This window comes from Aquarana catesbeiana, linkage group LG09 (genome assembly GCF_042186555.1).
Source record: "Aquarana catesbeiana isolate 2022-GZ linkage group LG09, ASM4218655v1, whole genome shotgun sequence".
Taxonomy (NCBI): Eukaryota; Metazoa; Chordata; class Amphibia; order Anura; family Ranidae; genus Aquarana; species Aquarana catesbeiana.
In genome coordinates, this window is record NC_133332.1 from 39,374,493 (window position 1) to 39,393,522 (window position 19,030).

Below are 19,030 nucleotides of genomic sequence, written 5' to 3' on the forward strand. Positions count from 1 at the left end.
TGGGGGAGTTCATATTTGGCCTTTAGATCTGCAAATTGTAGCAAAGTACCCTGGGGCATAACTTGGCCCAGGGTAGTAATGCCATATCTGGCCCACACATCTGGAATGGTACGGAGGTGGGGTAGGCTCGGGTTTCCCCATAGAGGGTGTGCTGGCAGCCATTGATTTGGTCACTTGAAACACCGCCAGGCAGCATTCCACACCTTCCATGTTGCCCTAGTAGGTCCCGGTGTTGTCTCGTATGCCCCGGGTCCCCTGTAGTCAAAACTGCGGAGCCCAGCCAGTGAGCCCAGGCAGCATGCCTCCAGACAGACCACGGCATTGGATTTGGATCCCTGGACCACTGAACCGTGACTAAAACTGCAGCCCAATAATAAACCTGAAAATTGGGGTGGGCTAGGCCTCCTAATTAGGCAGGCAGCCACAATGTGGGTCGGGCCAACCTAGGGACTGCTCCATTCCAAATGAATGAGCCTATACACTTGTCAATTTCCCCCAGGGACCCACACCGGACAGTTCCGAAATATGTAATTAAATTTGGGCAACATAATCATTTTCAACAAGTTAATGCGACCCAGGAGGTTGCGAGGTAGATTGGCCCATGCAGAGCACTTTGTGCCTAGTGGTGATAAGGTAGGGAGTAGATTTTTAACTATGTAACTTGAGGGGCGTTTGGTCACCAGGACCCCCAGGTATCAGAATTCCTCCACCCAACGTAGGGGGGAGGAGGCGGCCCCGTGAGCTGCTCCATCATCCAAGGGGAACAGGACCGACTTGGACAAGTTAATTCTAATGCCCGAGTACCCCCGAAAGTTATCAAAAATTCTTAGTGCAGCAACAAGCGAGGTCCTCGCATCATTGAGGTATAATAGTGCGTCATCCGCGTACAGGGATAGTCGCTCTTCCAGCTTACCCAGCCGTAAAACCCAGCACATCCGGGGCACCCCTGATCAAAATTGCCAGGGGTTCCAGAGCCAAGATGAACAGACTGGGGAGAGTGGGCATCCCTATTGTGTACCCCGAAAAAGGTCAAATGTTTCTGAGAGCCAATTGGTATAGGAGCCGGATGTCATGGATAAACTTAGGTCTGAACCTGAACCGGCGCAATACTTCCCCCAAATAGGTCCATTCAACAGAGTCTAATGAAGATTACTCTGGTTCCCGGGTTGTCATGTCTCACAGATGTATTTAGGAAGAGTCGTCTAATATTAATGTTGGTTTCTTTGCCTGGCATAAATCCTGTCTGGTCTATATTGATCAAGTCCTCGATCACTTGAATCAGTCTGTTGGCCAAGATCTTAGCAAAGATCTTGGCGTCCACGTTCAGTAGGGAGATGGGTCTGTGGGACAAACAGTCTGGGGGATCTTTACCTGGCGTGGGGACCAGCACTATTATAGCTTCATTCATGGAGTCAGGTAGGACCTCTAGGGAAGCAAATTCAGAAAGCAACTTCATCAGTTTAGGGGTCAGGAGTTCTGTAAAAGTGGTATAGAATTTGGATGGTCTCCCCCCCCCTTCAGACCACCCACAGCAATTTGCCCTTCCCCTCAATAGGTCTAAAGGGCAGAGATTTCCGGACTAAGATGCTGCCTCCACGAGCATATGTGGAATAGGTGGCGTGATAGTTCTGACCCACCCATGATTTTTGAAGGCAAATTGTCTTGTGTCCCTGCAAGTGTGTCTCCTGCAGAATACAGATGTGTGGGTTGTGTTTGTGGAGGAAACGGAACACCATGGGGCGCTTAATCGCGGAGTTAAGGCCTCTCACATTCCATGATATTATTGTAAACTGAGACATTTGGGGAATATGTAATAAGTTCAGACCAGGGGAGAAAGCTCACGGGGGCAGCATCCCAGCCCTGGACATAGCAGGTTTAACAATAGATACAGTACTATACCTTTCCTTTCTGAGCACCTACAACATAAAGCACCTGTTACACCAAAAAACATTAACAAACCAAACATGAAACCCCCCCCCCTGCATCCCCCACCCCAACAAAGGAATGCTTGAGTCCCCAAATATTATACACCCAATGCTAGGGGTGTGAACTAGTGGGTGTAGTTTTATGCCACGTACACACGCTTGGAATTTCCGACAACGAGTGTTCGATGGGAGCTTGTTGGAAATTCCGACCGTGTGTAGGTTCCATCGGACATTTGTTGTCGGAATATCCAACAACAAAAATTTGAGAGCTGGATTGTACTTGATACCCTTGAGCTGCATGGCTGCTTTTACTTGATCAAATGAGCGTCTCAATTTCTGCGTTTCCACAGAGTAATCAGGGAAAATTAGGATTTTGCTGTTTTGGTACGCCAGATTTCCCTGTACCCTTGCTGCTCTGAGTACCTCATCCCGATCTCTAAAGTTCAGAAACTTAAGTATAAAAGTAGAAAAAAGAAAAAAACTGCGCTAGAGATCAATAAAGTGAAGCTGCGGCTTTAAGTGGGGTACACCAAAAGCAAAAAAAAAAAATCAACATAAAAATAAAAAAAGCCGCGCATTAAACTAACACATACATATATAAATTGTGAAAAAAATTATATATATAAATAAATTCCTTGATGATTAGATCTAGTGAAAGTCCAACAACAAAGAAGAAAAAAGAAAAATTGAAAATCTTCAATTGTCCAATTTTATTTTTAAGTATAAAAGTACGGGGTGGTGATCCTGGCGGGCCTGTCCTAGGGGGAATGTGGTGGGCCCTCTCTACTGCATAGAAGGGCGAGAATTGAGCTAAAGGCAAAAGGGTGCGCAGGAATTTTCCCACAAAGTCAGTCGGATGAGGACCCTCTACACCCTCTTCCAGGCCTACAATGTGGAGGTTGTTCCTTCTATTACGGTTCTCAGCCTCCTCGACTTTGTATTCTAATGCTCAATCTTAGTGTGCAGCATGCATAGGTCTGCAGTGTGTTCACCCACTATGTCTTCTGTGTGGTTCAGGCGCTTATCAGCAAAAGAAATTCTGGACCTCATTTTGTCCATTGTGGCATTTGGCAATGGCCGCTAAAACCTCTGTGAGGCCAGGCTGTGACAGCGAGGGTTGCTCCTGGGACTCTGTCTGGGACACCATATTAATGGAGAGCCACACACGGGCCCCCACACGGTCTACACAGTCTGGGATGGGTTCCTCTGGTACCTTGGGGAAAACATACTTCTTACCACGTCCTATCGGTGTCCGGGAGGAACAGCATCACATGGGGAAGTTTTTAGCCTCAGGTCTGTGTCCGTAGGTGCCTGGAAAGGGGAGGGAAGCCTTGGATCCCGGTGGAGCTCTCTCACATATGTCCGCTCAGTGCGCCATCTTGGACACGCCCCCCCCTTTGTAAATTATTGACTACTGCTGTCCAAGGGTTATAAATGGTCCCTCAATTTAGTGGGTATGCATGCACATGCAGCATTAAGGAAGTATTTTAAGAGGGATTTGCATCTTTTTACATCGAGTAGGCTCAAGTATAGAAGAATCTATGCTGAATTATTTTCCTAGACTACTCCTGTCAGATGTAGATATTCTGATAATGGTGTCCCAGTAAGGATGCAGATGGGGCTGTTGGCCACATTTAACTGAACTTATTTGTAATTTTGAAGATGGATTTACCACTCATTGTCATCAATTAACTAGGTTCAAGAAATGCATCGCAACATACTGTATAATGCTGTTCTTTGCCATGACATTAGGACAACAATTTACACTTTCAGCCATATGTCTAAACAATTACCACCCATCCCTGATCACACAACTCCACAGTGATACATTTGGGTAAATTAGAATAGGGTGGTTTCACATCTCCCATCATTCTCTTTTACATTAATATCTACATTTCCTTAAGGCTCTTTTACATTATTTATCTGCCTTGACACATTTCCTTACACCATTGTGGTTGGACTCTGGTGACAGATTTGCCTGGGTGGGTATACTGTAAATACTGAGATATGTTCCTTTCGCTCATCGGAACCAAGGAAACTACTTTGATGAGTTATAAAACACCTTTCAAATTAAACAACTCACACCAGTCTAGATTGGAGGCCTGTCTATATTTGTATTGGTTATTGTTGATCTATAGGGGAACTAATTTAAAGGATAAGTACACTTTAAAAAAAAGTGAGCTTATCTAACTCTTCACCCTGACCTGCCCCTTCATATATGCTTTCTTATTTAGAGTCAGTGGCCCAGGCCTCCAGTGCTTGTTTAAATCTAGCACATCAAGTCTCGATGTCCTGGCAATGCCTTTGGATTAAAGCCACAAAGTTTCTATGGGGCTGTGTCCCAAAATTGGAGACGAGAGATAGCGAGAGGCAGTTCCATAGAAGTAGCACAGGTCCAGCCAATATATAAACAAACATGGGTGGCCATGGCCAATGGACCGAGGTAAGTATGCTTCTGTGTAAGTGAAGGGTGGGTTAACTTATGTTAAAGGGGCAAAAGGGATAAGTGGACTTTGTTTTAAAATGCACTTATTCTTTAACATTGAGTATAAGGAAAGCATTGCTTTTAAAAAATATGTATAAAGGTCCACAAAAAAATTAAGAAAACACTTTTCTTAAAGGAATCAATAATGCAATAAATGATCTCCCTCCAATGGGCCATGGTTACCTTGAGGGTAACAGTAGTGTTAATTTCCCATAAAATTATTGATCAAGAGCAAATATTTTGAATGTACTTTATATAGCAGATTATCTGCATAATGTATGTTATGTATAAAATACAGTAAATGTTAACATACCACAAAATGTGATGGGTAGGAAGAGGGAGAGACACAGGAACACAATGCCCCTTTTGTTCCAGGGTGATGTGGTCTTCTTGTTCTCTGTCTTCTGATGTATGCTCAAAAGTCCTAGAATGGGAAGTGCTGTACAGTTAATATAGGGTTGGGTAGTACACACACTATATTACCAAAAGTATTGGGACGCCTGCCTTTTCACGCACATGAACTTTAATGGCATCCCAGTCTTCGTCCGTAGGGTTCAATATTGAGTTGGCCCACTCTTTGCAGCTATAACAGCTTCAACTCTTCTGGGAAGGCTGTCCACAAGGTTTAGGAGTGTGTCTATAGGGGCTTTAAGAGCTGGGGCATTAATTTATTTCATTGGCCAGAATAAGAATTTAAGCGTTAAACGTGCTTAGCGTTTAGTTGCATTCATACGCGTTTAGCTGAGTCAAGTCAATGCTTTTTCTGACAAAACTCTGCTCCTTCTGGACGCACTGACAGTGTTTGTGAAAACACGTGCCACTAAACGCTGCTAAAAGCCTATGTGTGCATGGACACATAGGCTAGCATGCAGAGGAATTTAGAGGCAGGGAATAAAAAAGCCTGGTGCTCCTAGAAGCAGCTGCAACAAAGGTCCAGTGTGCATGGGGCCTAACATGGAGAACATGCAGAATCATCCTCTATAAGGAAATGTTCACTTAGAGACATACACACATATAATTATATAGTGACATACCTAGTACATACAAATTTGGCATCCAAGGCCGGTCATTATTTTTAACCCCCCCAAAAAAACCAAACAACTGGTCCAGTGCGGGCAAAAAAGGGTCCTGCACGAGCTTAGTCCGAATGTGATGCGAATTCAGCCATACATCATAAGTGATCTGCAAAGCAATGCCGTGTGAATCACATGCGATGTCTGGCATCGCCTTAACACAATTTTGAATATTTTAAAGTATTTTGCCCCCTAAAATCCAATAGTCTTTTTGTACTTACCTGCATGCAAGAACCGACCCACAACAGCAAGACCTCTGTCATAACAATCTTGGAATCTGTCAGAACCAGAAAGTGTTTTTCCAAACCCAACAAAGTTTGAGAAATCCACATTCAAATGTTTCACTGAAGATGAGCAACCACTTTCTTTGTAAAGAAAAATATTAACCTCTTTGTACAAAGCCACAATTAAAAGGATGGCTTAACCAGTCTTGAACTTTAGTGTATGTAACCCCAACATTTCATATTCCTATGTGCCTGCTGTACCATGTACTTGTATGAAGAAGTATCCTGTTCTCTTTGCATTGCTTCCTAAGTGTGAAATTCTTGGGGATCCTGCCAGTCCCCTTTCAAGCTGACCACGCCAGGGCATAGAAGCGCATCCATCTCAGTGTTGTCAGGTTTCTTTGCTTTTTACTTTGGAGCTCAGCCTACCTGGACTCCAGTGGTCAGACTTGTTTGGATACACTCCCCCGGAATCAGTGTACTGCTGTCTCTGTCTCCTGCTAACTCTCTAAAGCCTTGTACACATGATCTGATTTTCTGACAACAAATGTGTGCTGGAAGGATTTTGTCGGATAATCTGACTGTTTGTACGCTCCATCGGACAATTGTTGTCGGAATTTCCAACAATAAATGTTTTATAGCATGCTTTCAAATTTTCCGACAACAAATGTGTCTTGTCGGATTATCCGATCGTGTGTACACAAGTCAGTCGGAAAAAAAATCCAAAGTACACACACGCATGCTCAGAAGCAATGCTAACCATAAGACAACATTAGCAGAAGTTTCCCAAAGGGTGGCGCTAAAGAGCTGAAAAACCACGTAGTTTTGTGTATGTTGGCTGAAAAAGTTCTGCTGTCTGTATGCAGAACAAGTTCATGGCCAACGCCCTTCGCACAAAATTCCACGGATTTGTCCGATGGAAATGCGATCGCGTGTACGAGGCTTAAGCCTCGTATGCAGCTAAGAACAGAGGTCGCATGATCGCTTACAAAACAAAAAAAGTTATTTATAATATATATATGTGTGTTTTGCATTTACTATTTTACACGAAGTAGGTTGTTTGGGGTAAACATCTACTCTGTACCTCCTTGTCCATGTTTACCGACAAATCCTAGCTGTCATTTTGAGAGCAAGGACATGATAATCATAACAACAAATATCTCTGCTTCTGTCTAAATTGAAAATAGCAGAACAGTGACAAGAAGATTTATTATGTACACACATTGTAAAAACTCTTTTATAGAAGAGCAAAGGGCTGACCAATGAGCTGCATATGATATCGGTTACAGTGACCTTTGCTGACCAAGTATAAAAATGATTAAATATAAATAATGTGTTCCTATTTAACCCCTTGCTAAACCTTAGTTAACCCAAATCAGTCCTAATAAACTACTTCATCCCATTTTTTCATTATCTATATATCTTTTTTGTTTCATTTTTAGTTTTTATTTTTAATATTACCATTTAAACTTTTTTATCTTAGTTTTCTTTGTTGGTTTAATTTTTTAGCGATGCATTAAAAAATGTTTTTACTTAATTTATAAATAATTTTTGTCGTGCTTTATAATAGAAATGTAATTTTAGAGTTGCTATAAAAAAAAAGTATCATGGTTTATTTATTAACTAATTTATTTATAGAATTACGTAAAATAAATTCATCAATAAACTTTGCTCCTATTTTAACTCTTGTAACCCTAATTAGCACAAGTGAATGCTTCCCTCTCTCCCCTTATCATATTTTTTAAGCTTTTTTATTTCTAGATTTTACTAATGTAGGGGATTTTTTTGTTTACAATCATACTTACCTAGGTGGATGCAGCATTGGTCCAATGCTGCACCTGTCCCCCCGCTGGCTCTAACACTGAGAACCGAGCGATTAAACATCGATGATCGCTCGGCTCTCAGAGCTCCGTGAGCAGAGATCTGCTGACTGTCAGTCACCGCTCTCTGCTCTGCACCCTCCTCGCTCACTAGAGCGCTGGGCTGTGGAGGGGACAGGAGTGGCAGGCTCAGGCTATCAGTAGCACGCTGAGAGGCTGACCTGAGTGCCGGTGTTCTGTCGAAGTGCCCAGGATGTACTGCGCATGCGCCGTACGTAGGGCTGGGAAAAAAATCGATTTAAATCTTGAATCGAGTTGAGAGGTCAAATCGATTCAAAATTTAAGCAAATCGATTTTTTTAGATTTTTTTTTTTCACCACGCCGGCCCCGAGGCGCTGCGGGCATGAGTTTTTAGGCGAGGCCGTGGCTTCGGCCTAGTCCACGGCTACGGCCGGACGCCGCGGACTAGGCCGAAGCCGCGGCCTCGCCTAAAAACTCATGCCCGCAGCGCCTCCGGACCGGCGCCAACACCGCGCTGGGCCTGAAGAGCTGCGGGCAAGGAGTTTTTAGGTGAGGCTGCGGCTTCGGCCTAGGACGCGAGGCCGGACGCCACGGACTAGGCCGAAGCCGCGGCCTCGCCTAAAAGCTCATGCCCGCAGTGCCTCGGGACCGGCGCGGTTTCCAAAAAAACTCGATTCGAATCGTGAATCGAGTTTTTTTTAAGAGAATCGAAGATTTTTTTTTTTTAAGAAAATCTCCCAGCCCTAGCCATACGGAACAGCACAACAGCTGATTTGCCGATCAGCTGGGCTGACGTAACCAGGGCGCATGCGCACATCGTAGGAGGTATCTCTCGATGGGAGATACTATTTCACAAGCACAATTTAAACCTATGCAAACAGCGGGGGGAGGCCGTAGTTCTCACATTGTGCATTGCTGCTGATAGAGGGTGGCTAATGGCTGTGTTGAAGAGCTGGTTTTGTCCGTGTTGCAACCCGCCCTTTCACACAGGCAAAACAGCCGGTCAATACAGCAAAGCCGCCCTGCAACACACACAAAACCGGAGCATCTGCACACTGTAAAGCCGCCCAGCAACAGCGAGGCACAATCTGAGAACTACGCTCTCCCCCGCTGTTTATATAGGTTTCAATTGTGCCCGTAAAATGGTATCATCCATTGAGAGATGCCCCCTACGATGTGCGCATGCATCATGGTTACGTCTACGTTTTACGTGATCGTAAAATCAGCTGTTGTGCTATGACGTACGTCACATGCGCAGTTCGTCCCGGGCACTATTCTATGGGGGGCACTTCTCAACAGAACACCGGTCCAGCCATGTGGGTGGATCCAGGCTCCATTGTCGTGATTTTCCCCCATCCTGGACTGGCTCTGTGAGGTCAGCAGACAGCGGGCTTCCGCCTGCTATCTACTGAAAAGGGGTCACAGGGGTGCAAAACGAATTGCACTCCTGTGATCCACAGAAGACATACAGCCAAATGAGCTTTGGCCGTACTTCTCCTTTAAGGTAGAATTCCAGGCATAACCTAAATAGTCTTAAAAATGTGCCCTCCCCACCAACACCTATACTGACTAACTTGTGTAATAAAGATGTATGTACTGTACTTTCCTATTTTCAGCCTGCTCTTGTCCAATCACGTGATTGGGCTCCCCTTTGTCAGGCAGCGGTGGCTGCAGAGGAGAGGAAGCACTGCTGACATGGGCCATGGGAGCCTATTAGTGATTTCACTACTACCGGGCATCTTCCCAGCCATTGCTGAGCGCTCTCTCCTCTCCCCTGCAGCCCCCCCGCTTGCAGACACCAGTCCATATGACTGGACCACAGCAGGATGCTGAGACTAGGTAAGTATATACACTTTTCTTACACAGGTTTTTAAAATTTTGTTTAAAGTGCTATCACACTGAAAGCACTGTCCGTTAGCGCTAAAGCACCACTTGTTCTAGCAGCGCTTTAGCACTGTTTAAGGCGCTTTTCAGCCGCTAGCGGGGCGCTTTTAACCCCCAAAAAAGGGTTATAAACTTTTTTTTTGCAGCACATTCAAAGAGCTTTTCAAACATTCATTCCAATGAGCACGGGCGTTTTGAGAGCACTAAATACATTGCTCCCAACCCCCCCAAAGATGCTGCTTGCAGGAATTTTCAGAACATCCCGCAAAACGCACCACCGAGTGTGAAAATTCACACTGGAATGAATGGTTTGAAAGGTTTTCAGGCGCTTAGACAGAGGCTATTTCCAGTGCTAAAGCGCCTGAAAACCACCCGCGTGTGAAAGGGGTCTTATTTATTTTTTTTAGTGACACATAAAAAAAACACTTGTATTTAATTTATAGATAAACTACTTTGTCAAAAGTATTGTGACGCCTGCCTTTACACGCACAGGAACCTGGCATCCCAGTCTTATAGGACGTACACACGGTCGGACTTTGTTCGGACATTCCGACAACAAAATCCTAGGATTTTTTCCGACGGATGTTGGCTCAAACTTGTCTTGCATACACACGGTCACACAAAGTTGTCGGGAAATCCGATCGTTCTGAACGCGGTGACGTAAAACACGTACGTCGGGACTATAAACGGGGCAGTGGCCAATAGCTTTCATCTCTTTATTTATTCTGAGCATGCGTGGCACTTTGTCCGTCGGATTTGTGTACACACGATCGGAATTTCCGACAACGGATTTTGTTGCCGGAAAATTTTATCTCCTGCTCTCCAACTTTGTGTGTCGGAAAATCCGATGGAAAATGTCTGATGGAGCCCACACATGGTCGGAATTTCTGACAACACGCTCCGATCAGACATTTTCCATCGGAAAATCCGACCGTGTGTACGGGGCATTAGTCTGAAGGGTTCACTATTGAGTTGCAGGGCAACCATCAGAAATTTTTGGGCCCCTTACACAGCTTTAGGCCTGGCACCCCTCCCCCCCGAGCCTGACCAACAACATTCCCCAGGGCTTGCCCACTGGCCATCCTACTGAATACGCACACCGGCCACCTCACCTGTACGTACTTAGCCCCCCCCCGCAATCCTGTACATATGTCAGCCCCCCACACCTGTATATATGTCAGCCCCCCACACCTGTATATATGCCAGCACCCCCCCAACACCTGTATATATGTCAGCCCCCACACACATACACCTGTATATATGCCAGCGCCTCCACCTGTATATATGTCAGCCCCCCACACACATCTGTATATATGCCAGCACCCCCCCACACCTGTATATATGTCAGCCCCCCACATACCTGTATATATGCCAGCACCCCCCCAACACCTGTATATATGTCAGCCCCCACACACATACACCTGTATATATGCCAGCGCCTCCACCTGTATATATGTCAGCCCCCCCCCACACACCTGTATATATGTCAGCCCCCCCACACACCTGTATATATGTCAGCCCCCCACACACCTGTATATATGTCAGCCCCCCACACACACACCTGTATATATGTCAGCCCCCCCCACACACCTGTATATATGTCAGCCCCCCCCACACACACCTGTATATATGTCAGCCCCCCCCCACACACCTGTATATATGTCAGCCCCCACACACATACACCTGTATATATGCCAGCGCCTCCACCTGTATATATGCCAGCCCCCCACACACATCTGTATATATGCTAGCCCCCCCACATACCTGTATATATGTCAGCCCCCCCCACACACACACCTGTATAAATGTCAGCCCCCCCACACACCTGTATATATGTTAGCCCCCCCCCACACACCTGTATATATGTCAGCCCCCCACACACACCTGTATATATGTCAGCCCCCCCACACACACCTGTATATATGTCAGCCCCCCCCACACACCTGTATATATGTCAGCCCCCCCCACACACCTGTATACATGTCAGCCCCCCCCACACACCTGTATATATGTCAGCCCCCCCACACACCTGTATATATGTCAGCCCCCCCCACACACCTGTATATATGGCAGCCCCCCCCACACACACCTGTATATATGTCAGCCCCCCCCACACACACCTGTATATATGGCAGCCCCTCACATACACAAATCTGTAAACACACAAGGCTCTGGCCCCTCCCTGTACACAAACAGCCCCCCTCCCTTTCCCTCACAGCCCCTATTTGTAAAGAATTTCTTCCTACCTGGTCCCAGCTTGTTTTCACAAAGCTGACATGTTGCTGAGAAGCTCAGTACAAATCACACGAGGGGTGCACATACACATAGTAGCCAGAGGTGGCAGTAAAATGCTCAATGTCTGAGCTCAGTAACACAAGAACAGCAGAAGCTGTGAAATCGGTTCTATAATGCACAGCATGGATCCGCTTCACCCGTCTGTCCTTCTTCTGGCCCCGGACCCCTCACAGTTGTGACGGCTGTATCAGGGGCGTATCCGGGGGGGGGGGGCAACGGGGCAATTGCCCCCTCCGAGAAATGCGGGTGAGTGAGCCGGCAGGCAGCTCCGTAAGTGAGAGACAGCGGCAGTGGCGTTGTTAGGTGGGTGCGGGGGGGTGCGGTCCGCACCCGGGTGACACCCGCCAGAGGGGTGACACCCGTAGGTAGCAGCACGCACCACTAACACCACCCGCTGACCTGATCTGCTCCTCAGGTCTTGCGCTGTATCCCTCAGCGCAGCGGGCTGAAGCCGCCTCCCCCTCCTCTCTGTTTACATCCACACAGGAGGAGGAGGAGCCCGAGGGACACACACGGATGTGTGAATCGCCCGCGCTGTTCTGAGGTCTGTAAAATTTATGTATATGTGGGTTGACATGTGCAGGGGGGGATTCTATACTAATGGGGGGCTCTGCACTGAAGGGGGATTCTATACCAATGGGGGCTCTGCACTGAGGGGGATTTTATACCAATGGGGGGCTCTGCACTGAGGGGGATTCTATGCTAATGGGGGGTCTGCAGTGAGGGGGATTCTATACTAATGGGGGGCTCTGCACTGAGGGGGGATTCTATACCAATGGGGGGCTCTGCACTGAGGGGGGATTCTATGCTAATGGGGGCTCTGCACTGAGGGGGATTCTATACCAATGGGGGGGGCTCTGCACTGAGGGGGGATTCTATATTAATGGGGGTTCTGCCCTGAGGGGGATTCTATATTAATGGGGGTTCTATACTAATGGGGGCTCTGCACTGAGGGGGATTCTATACTAATGGGGGGCTCTGTACTCAGGGGGGATTCTATACTAATGGGGGCTCTGCACTGACGGGAAATTCTATACTAATGGGGGCTCTGCACTGAGGGGGGATTCTATACTAATGGGGGTTCTGCCCTGAGGGGGGATTCTATATTAATGGGGGTTCCATACTAATGGGGGGCTCTGCACTGAGGGGGATTCTATGCTAATGGGGGCTCTGTACTCAGGGAAGATTCTATACTAATGGGGGCTCTGCACTGACGGGGAATTCTATACTAATGGGGGCTCTGCACTGAGGGGGGATTCTATACTAATGGGGGGCTCTGCACTGAGGGGGATTCTATACTAATGGGGGGCTCTGTACTCAGGGGAGATTCTATACTAATGGGGGCTCTGCACTGACGGGGAATTCTATACTAATGGGGGCTTTGCACTGAGGGGGGATTCTATACTAATGGGGACTACAACATTTCTCTGCTGCCTGTCTCTGGGACACAAGAGACCACCTTAGCAGGTGGCAAGTGACAATCTTCATCTGGTGACAGGCGACGTGGCAAGAGACAATCCGCAACATGTGGCATGCGACGTGGCAAGTGACAATCTGCATCTGGTGACAGGTGACGTGGCAAGTGACACACTCGGGGCTTCCACTGATTCTGCATTATGGTGAGTTAAACTATTTAATTTTTTATAACAATGTAATAATAGTAATGCGCTTCAATCATCCTGACACCATAACAACCATGGTGCCGTGGTGATTGAAGCGCCAACACCAGCCATTTCCCCGATAGATGTACCCCAAAAAAATATATTTTCTGGCAGTGCCCCTCCCGTGACTAGACTCTGGATCCACCCCTGGGCTGTATCCCCCTGATGGCAGGCCCTGTTGAGTTGGCCCATCCTTTGCAGCTATAACAGCTTCAACTCTTCTGGGAAGACTGTCCACAAGGTTTAGGAGTGTGTCTATGGAAATGTTTGACCATTCTTCCAGAAGCACATTTGTGAGGTCAGGCACTGATGTTGGATGAGAAGGCCTGGTTTGCAGTCTCCACTATAATTCATCCCAAAGGTGTTCTATCAGGTTGTGATCAGGACTCTGTGCAGCCCAGTCAAGTTCCTCCACCCCAAACTCTCTCATCCATGTCTTTATGGACCTTGCTTTGTGCACTGGTGTGGAGTCATGTTGGAACAGGAAGGGCCCATCCCCAAAACTGTTCCCACAAAGTTGGGAGCATGAAATTGTCCAAAATGTCTTGTTATGCTGACACCTTAAGAGTTCCCTTCACTGGAACTAAGGGGCCAAACCCAACCCGTGAAAAAACAACCCCACACCATAATCCCCCCTCCACCAAAATGATTTGGACCAGGGCACAAAGCAAGATACATAAAGACATGGATGAGCGACTTTGGGGTGGAGGAAGGCCTTCTCATCCAACATCAGTGCCTGACCTCACAAATGTGCTTCTGGAAGAATGGTCAAACATTCCCATAGACACACTCCTAAACCTTGTGGTCAGCCTTCCCAGAAGAGTTGAAGCTGTTATAGCTGCAAAGGGTGGGCCAAATCAATATTGAACCCTACGGACTAAGACAAGGATGCCAATAAAGTTCATGTGTGTGTAAAGGCAGGCGTCCCAATACTTTTGACAATTTAGTGTAGCTTCCCTGTGCTTTGTAATAGAAAAGTAATTTTAGGGGATTATTTACTAAAGAAAAATCCACTGTGCACTGCAGATGCAATTGGAAGTGCAGTCACTGTAGATCTGAGGGGGACATGCAAGGAAAATAAAAAACAGCATTTTGCTTGCACATGATTGGATGATAAAATCAGCAGAGCTTCCCCACCTTCCAGATCTTCTTCTCAGATCTACAGCGACTTCCAAGTGCACTCCCAACCAGTGCCGGGACAAGGTCATACGGTGCCCAGGGCGAAGATGGCAAATGCCCCGCCCCCCCCCCGACCCCCCAAGGGTGTAAAGAAAGAGTCAGTGTCATTTCAAAACAAGAAAATACTTAAAACAATACAAACATTTTAATTATATGTATTCAAATCAATTCTTCTTATACTAGGAATGGCGGCGATCAGAAACTTTCCTGTGTGGGCTGCTTTTTACTGAAGATCGATTTGTTCTTTTTCCCGCTTTGCAGGGAAAAGGAAAAAAAAAAAAGTGATCATTCCCTCTGTAAAGTGCCCTGTATTGATTATCAACACAGAGCTCTGGGCTGTGATTTGACACAGCCGATCAGCAGGTCCCAGCCATGAATCATTGGCTGGGATCTGCTGACAGTCTCCTGCTGTGTCAAATCACAGGGGAGCAGGTGGGTGGGACCGTGGGAGCATGCGCCCAAAAAACCTTTAAAGCCGCGTACACACAACCGGACTTTTCGATCAGACAGTCCGACGGAACGAATCCGACCGTGTGTGGACTTCATCGGACCTTTTCTGTCAAAAATCAGACGGACTTTAGAAATAGAACATGTTTCAAATCTTTCCGACGGACTCGAGTCTGGTAGAAAAATCCGTTTGTCTGTATGCTAGTCCGACGGATAAAAAAGGACGCTAGGGCAGCTATTGGCTACTGGCTATCAACTTCCTTATTTTAGTCCCGTCGTACGTCATCACGTTCCAACCAATGGACTTTCCAACAGACTTTAGTCCAATCACGTGTGGGCAAGTCTGGTCATTCAAAAGTCCGTCGTAACTCTGTCGAAAGTCCGTCAGAAAGACTGTCGGACCTTTGATGCTGAAAAGTCCGGTCGTGTGTACGCGACATTAGACCCCTTTCACACTGGGACGGCGCGGGCGTTAGCGGTAAAGTGCCGTTAGTTTTAGCGGCGCTTTACCGCTGTTATAGAAGCACTTTCTTGTTTGAAAAATAAAATATTTTTGCAAGACAATATTACCAAGAGAAAACCTTGTTGATACAAAAAAAAAAAAAAATTGTATTACTTTTGTTATTTTAGACCCATAGTAGAAATGTAAAAACTGCTCTGCTATAGAGGTGTGAGAGTGTTAGTGGTCATTGTGTGATCTCGTGAAGCTGTGAAAATTGTGTTGTGTATAAGGAATTGTTACTAAGGAAATTGTAAATATGCAAATGCCTTTGTTATAACTGGCTTGAGATTGAGGTTTAACAATTATATGTAACAGAAGAAATGTGTTTGTTGTCACTAAGAGAACGATATCATTATCAGGAAGAAGTTTGTTTTTCTGCTTGAGGCTGAGTTTACATATGTGTCTTCACCGCATCCAATTCACATGACATGTGAGTGACCGACTCTCTATGGAGCCAGTTCACACAGGTCCGGGTGCAGATTCTAAAAGGGTCCGGTGAGCTTTTGGGTCCGGTTCAGAGGCAATAATTTAGACCTGAATCGCACCTGAACCGGTGAACAGAAATGCACTGGACCCCAGGCTGGAAAGCGGTCGCACACACTGTATGTGAACCCGGCCTGATTTAGACCTGAAGAGAGTTTTAAGCTGGCTGAACACTATTGGATTTTTTTAATGAAACTTACAAAAATTTCTATGAAAATTCTCAGTACATCTGATGGCTCGATGTGGTTCAATTAGTTCAAAATTTCCTTTTGCTTTCTACATTTTGATTTTGAAATAAATGTCATTTTCTGAACAAAAAACACATACACTGTTGGAAAGTAATTTGTTCATGAAATTTTTTTTTCCATCTTGCTCCTCTGTCACTGCGGTTGAAAAACCAAACATTGATTTGACTCCACTAACAATAAGAAAATCGAACAAATGTTCCTAAAGTGAAAAGAATTGAACATACACTGTAAAGCTGGATACACACTATACAATTTTCTGTAGATTTTTTTCCTCCAGATTTACCAAAACCATATAATATGAATTGAAGAGTTTCAATTTGTATGCAATCAGGCAGGCCCTTGCACTACATGGTTTTGGTAAATCTAAAGGAAATCAAACAACAAAAGTTGTATAGTGTGTATGGGGTCTTATTCTACTAGAATATGTCCAGCTTTAGTTCCTCGGCTCTGTGCACTCATATGAAATGGATATTATGCACTGGCATTATATATATTTATATTAATATATATATATATGTATTAATTTATATATTTATATTAATATATATGTATATTAATTTATATATTTATATTAATATATATGTATATTAATTTATATATTTATATTTTGAGTACAACTTGATGTTACAACTTGGCATTTGGCAATCATTAGCAGTGCTTCGTTCTTACTTTTGTGTGATATATACACTTTGTTGGTTCCTCCTCGGCGCTCCTCTAGAGGTCGCAGGCACAGCTTCAGCTCTCTAAGCTCCTCCCATCCTGCCTCAGGCGGTGAGTGACGTCACACTGCCGGGACGGGGCTACAAATCAGTGCCTTCATAGGGGGGGTGAAGCGCTGACAGGGGAGGGTTGGTGAAGTGACGATCTGTCTAGGCTTGTGTCGGGTGCAGAAGTGCACTCAGCACATTATAGTAAAAGGTACAGACAGTACAGAGACGATTAGCGGCATCGGCTAGTGTGTACTGTGGAGCACACTGCTGGCACTTCACCTGTGCTCCCCCTCCCTCCAGAAAATTGTACCGCCCAGGGCATCTGCCCCTTCTGCCCCCTGCCTGGTTGTTACAACATCCAGATGAAGCAACTTTCAGGGAATGCCTGAAATGTCAAATCCAAATCACATCAATATAGATGAGGATCCGACTTGGAGGCGACTTTCATTGAAGTCTATGGGCACAAGTCGGATAGAAGTCACCTTAAAGTAGTACAGGAAACTTTTCCAAAGCCAGAGTGATTTTAGTAGTGCTAATTAAGACAGTTCTCATTGACTAACGTGAGATTTCACGTGTCACGTGACTTGGGGTCTCCTAAGTCGTGGCAGTGTGAACCGAGCCTAAGGCTACTTTCACAATGAGTCGTTTTTGATGGGTTTTTGCGTAAGAAAAAAAAAGCGCAAAAAAGCTTAAGGTACCGTATTTTCCGCACCATAAGACGCAGCGTTTATGGCACTGGTCAGGCTGCAATTCATGGGCACTGGAAAATATTTTAGTACACCATTTGGTTCAGAATGTTTTTTTTTTTTGTTTTCCTCCTCTGAAACCGAGGTGCGTCTTATGGTCAGATGCGTCTTATGGAGCGAAAAATACGGTAAATGCTTCCCTTTAAATTCTAAGTATGTCTTCACACTGGTCCGTTGCGCCTTCGTTGCGGTGTAAAAAACCCTGCTTCCGAATTTCTAGTGCATATTTGGTCAATGAAAAAAAAAAAAAATGCACCCCCCATTGAAATGCATTTAAAACGCATCAAAAATGCATTGCCTTTTTGATGTGTTTTTTTTAATCAAATGTCCTGTAAAAAAACGCATTGCGTCAAAAATCACAACAAAAATGGCTATGCGTTTTTATCCCGTTCTTGCTACAGATCAGTGTGAAAGTAACCTTACATGGCAAACAGACTTATAAGATGACGCACAGCAGCCTATTACATCCATAGATAATGAACTCTACATTTTTGATTGAAAAAAACGAGGTTAGGTATGAAAATGACCATTACATAAAAGAATAAATATGTGTAAATATATACATTAATAGATACATTCATTTAGAGCTTTTTAAATAGTTAAAGTGGTATTAAACCTCAAAACCAAAAATATAATATATTGCAGCTTACCAGTCATTAGATGCAGTTTATTTATCCAGTGTCTCCAATACGGGGAAAATACATTTTAACCACTTGCTGCTCACCAACAGTACATCTACTGCGGGTGGGTGGCACAGCCAGGCTAGGCAATGTACCCGTACGCTGCGGTCTTTCTTCCAGGTGTCGGGCGAGCGCGCACACGCCCCCTGCTGACCCGTGCTGTGATTAGATTGCATTCGTTTTCTTTTTTTAGGCTTTTCCCCTCTGTATTCAGCTGGTGATCTGGCCAATAACACACCTCCTGTATTAGAGTGCCTCCATTCTGGATGAAGGAGCACAGGGGGCACCTTTGGACAGCTGCATTGTCGGTCTAGAGGGCGGGGAGTGTCTGATGTACTAGCAGATTTAGATACACTAACAAATTAAAGCCAAACTCCAGATAACACGGCAGTTACACAAGCAGTTACTGTACAGCACCATTTTTTTTTTCTTTTGGGATAAAGGTTTTACATAAATAAATAAAAGCGAATCGTTGTAAGCAATCTGGTCAGTGGTAAATGGTTTGTCTCTAACACTAACTGCTACATTTGCAGAAGAGCTTGTTCTGATGAAAAACATCAGGCTTACTGGCTGGATCACCAGGTGAAACAAAGGAAAGAAAACCTAAAAAAGAAAAAAGAATGCAGCCTTGACATCTAAGATTTAGT

General features: G+C 45.2%; 1 protein-coding gene across 1 annotated transcript in view; it reads right to left on the reverse strand.

Annotated features, from left to right (window-relative positions):
• LOC141107529 (major histocompatibility complex class I-related gene protein-like) overlaps positions 1-19,030 on the reverse strand; it is a 79,810-nt gene that overhangs the window by 22,539 nt on the left and 38,241 nt on the right. The window contains exon 7 of the mRNA XM_073598324.1: positions 4,724-4,834. Within this exon, the coding sequence (XP_073454425.1) occupies positions 4,724-4,834 (111 nt within the window). The remainder of the gene's footprint in view (positions 1-4,723; positions 4,835-19,030) is intronic.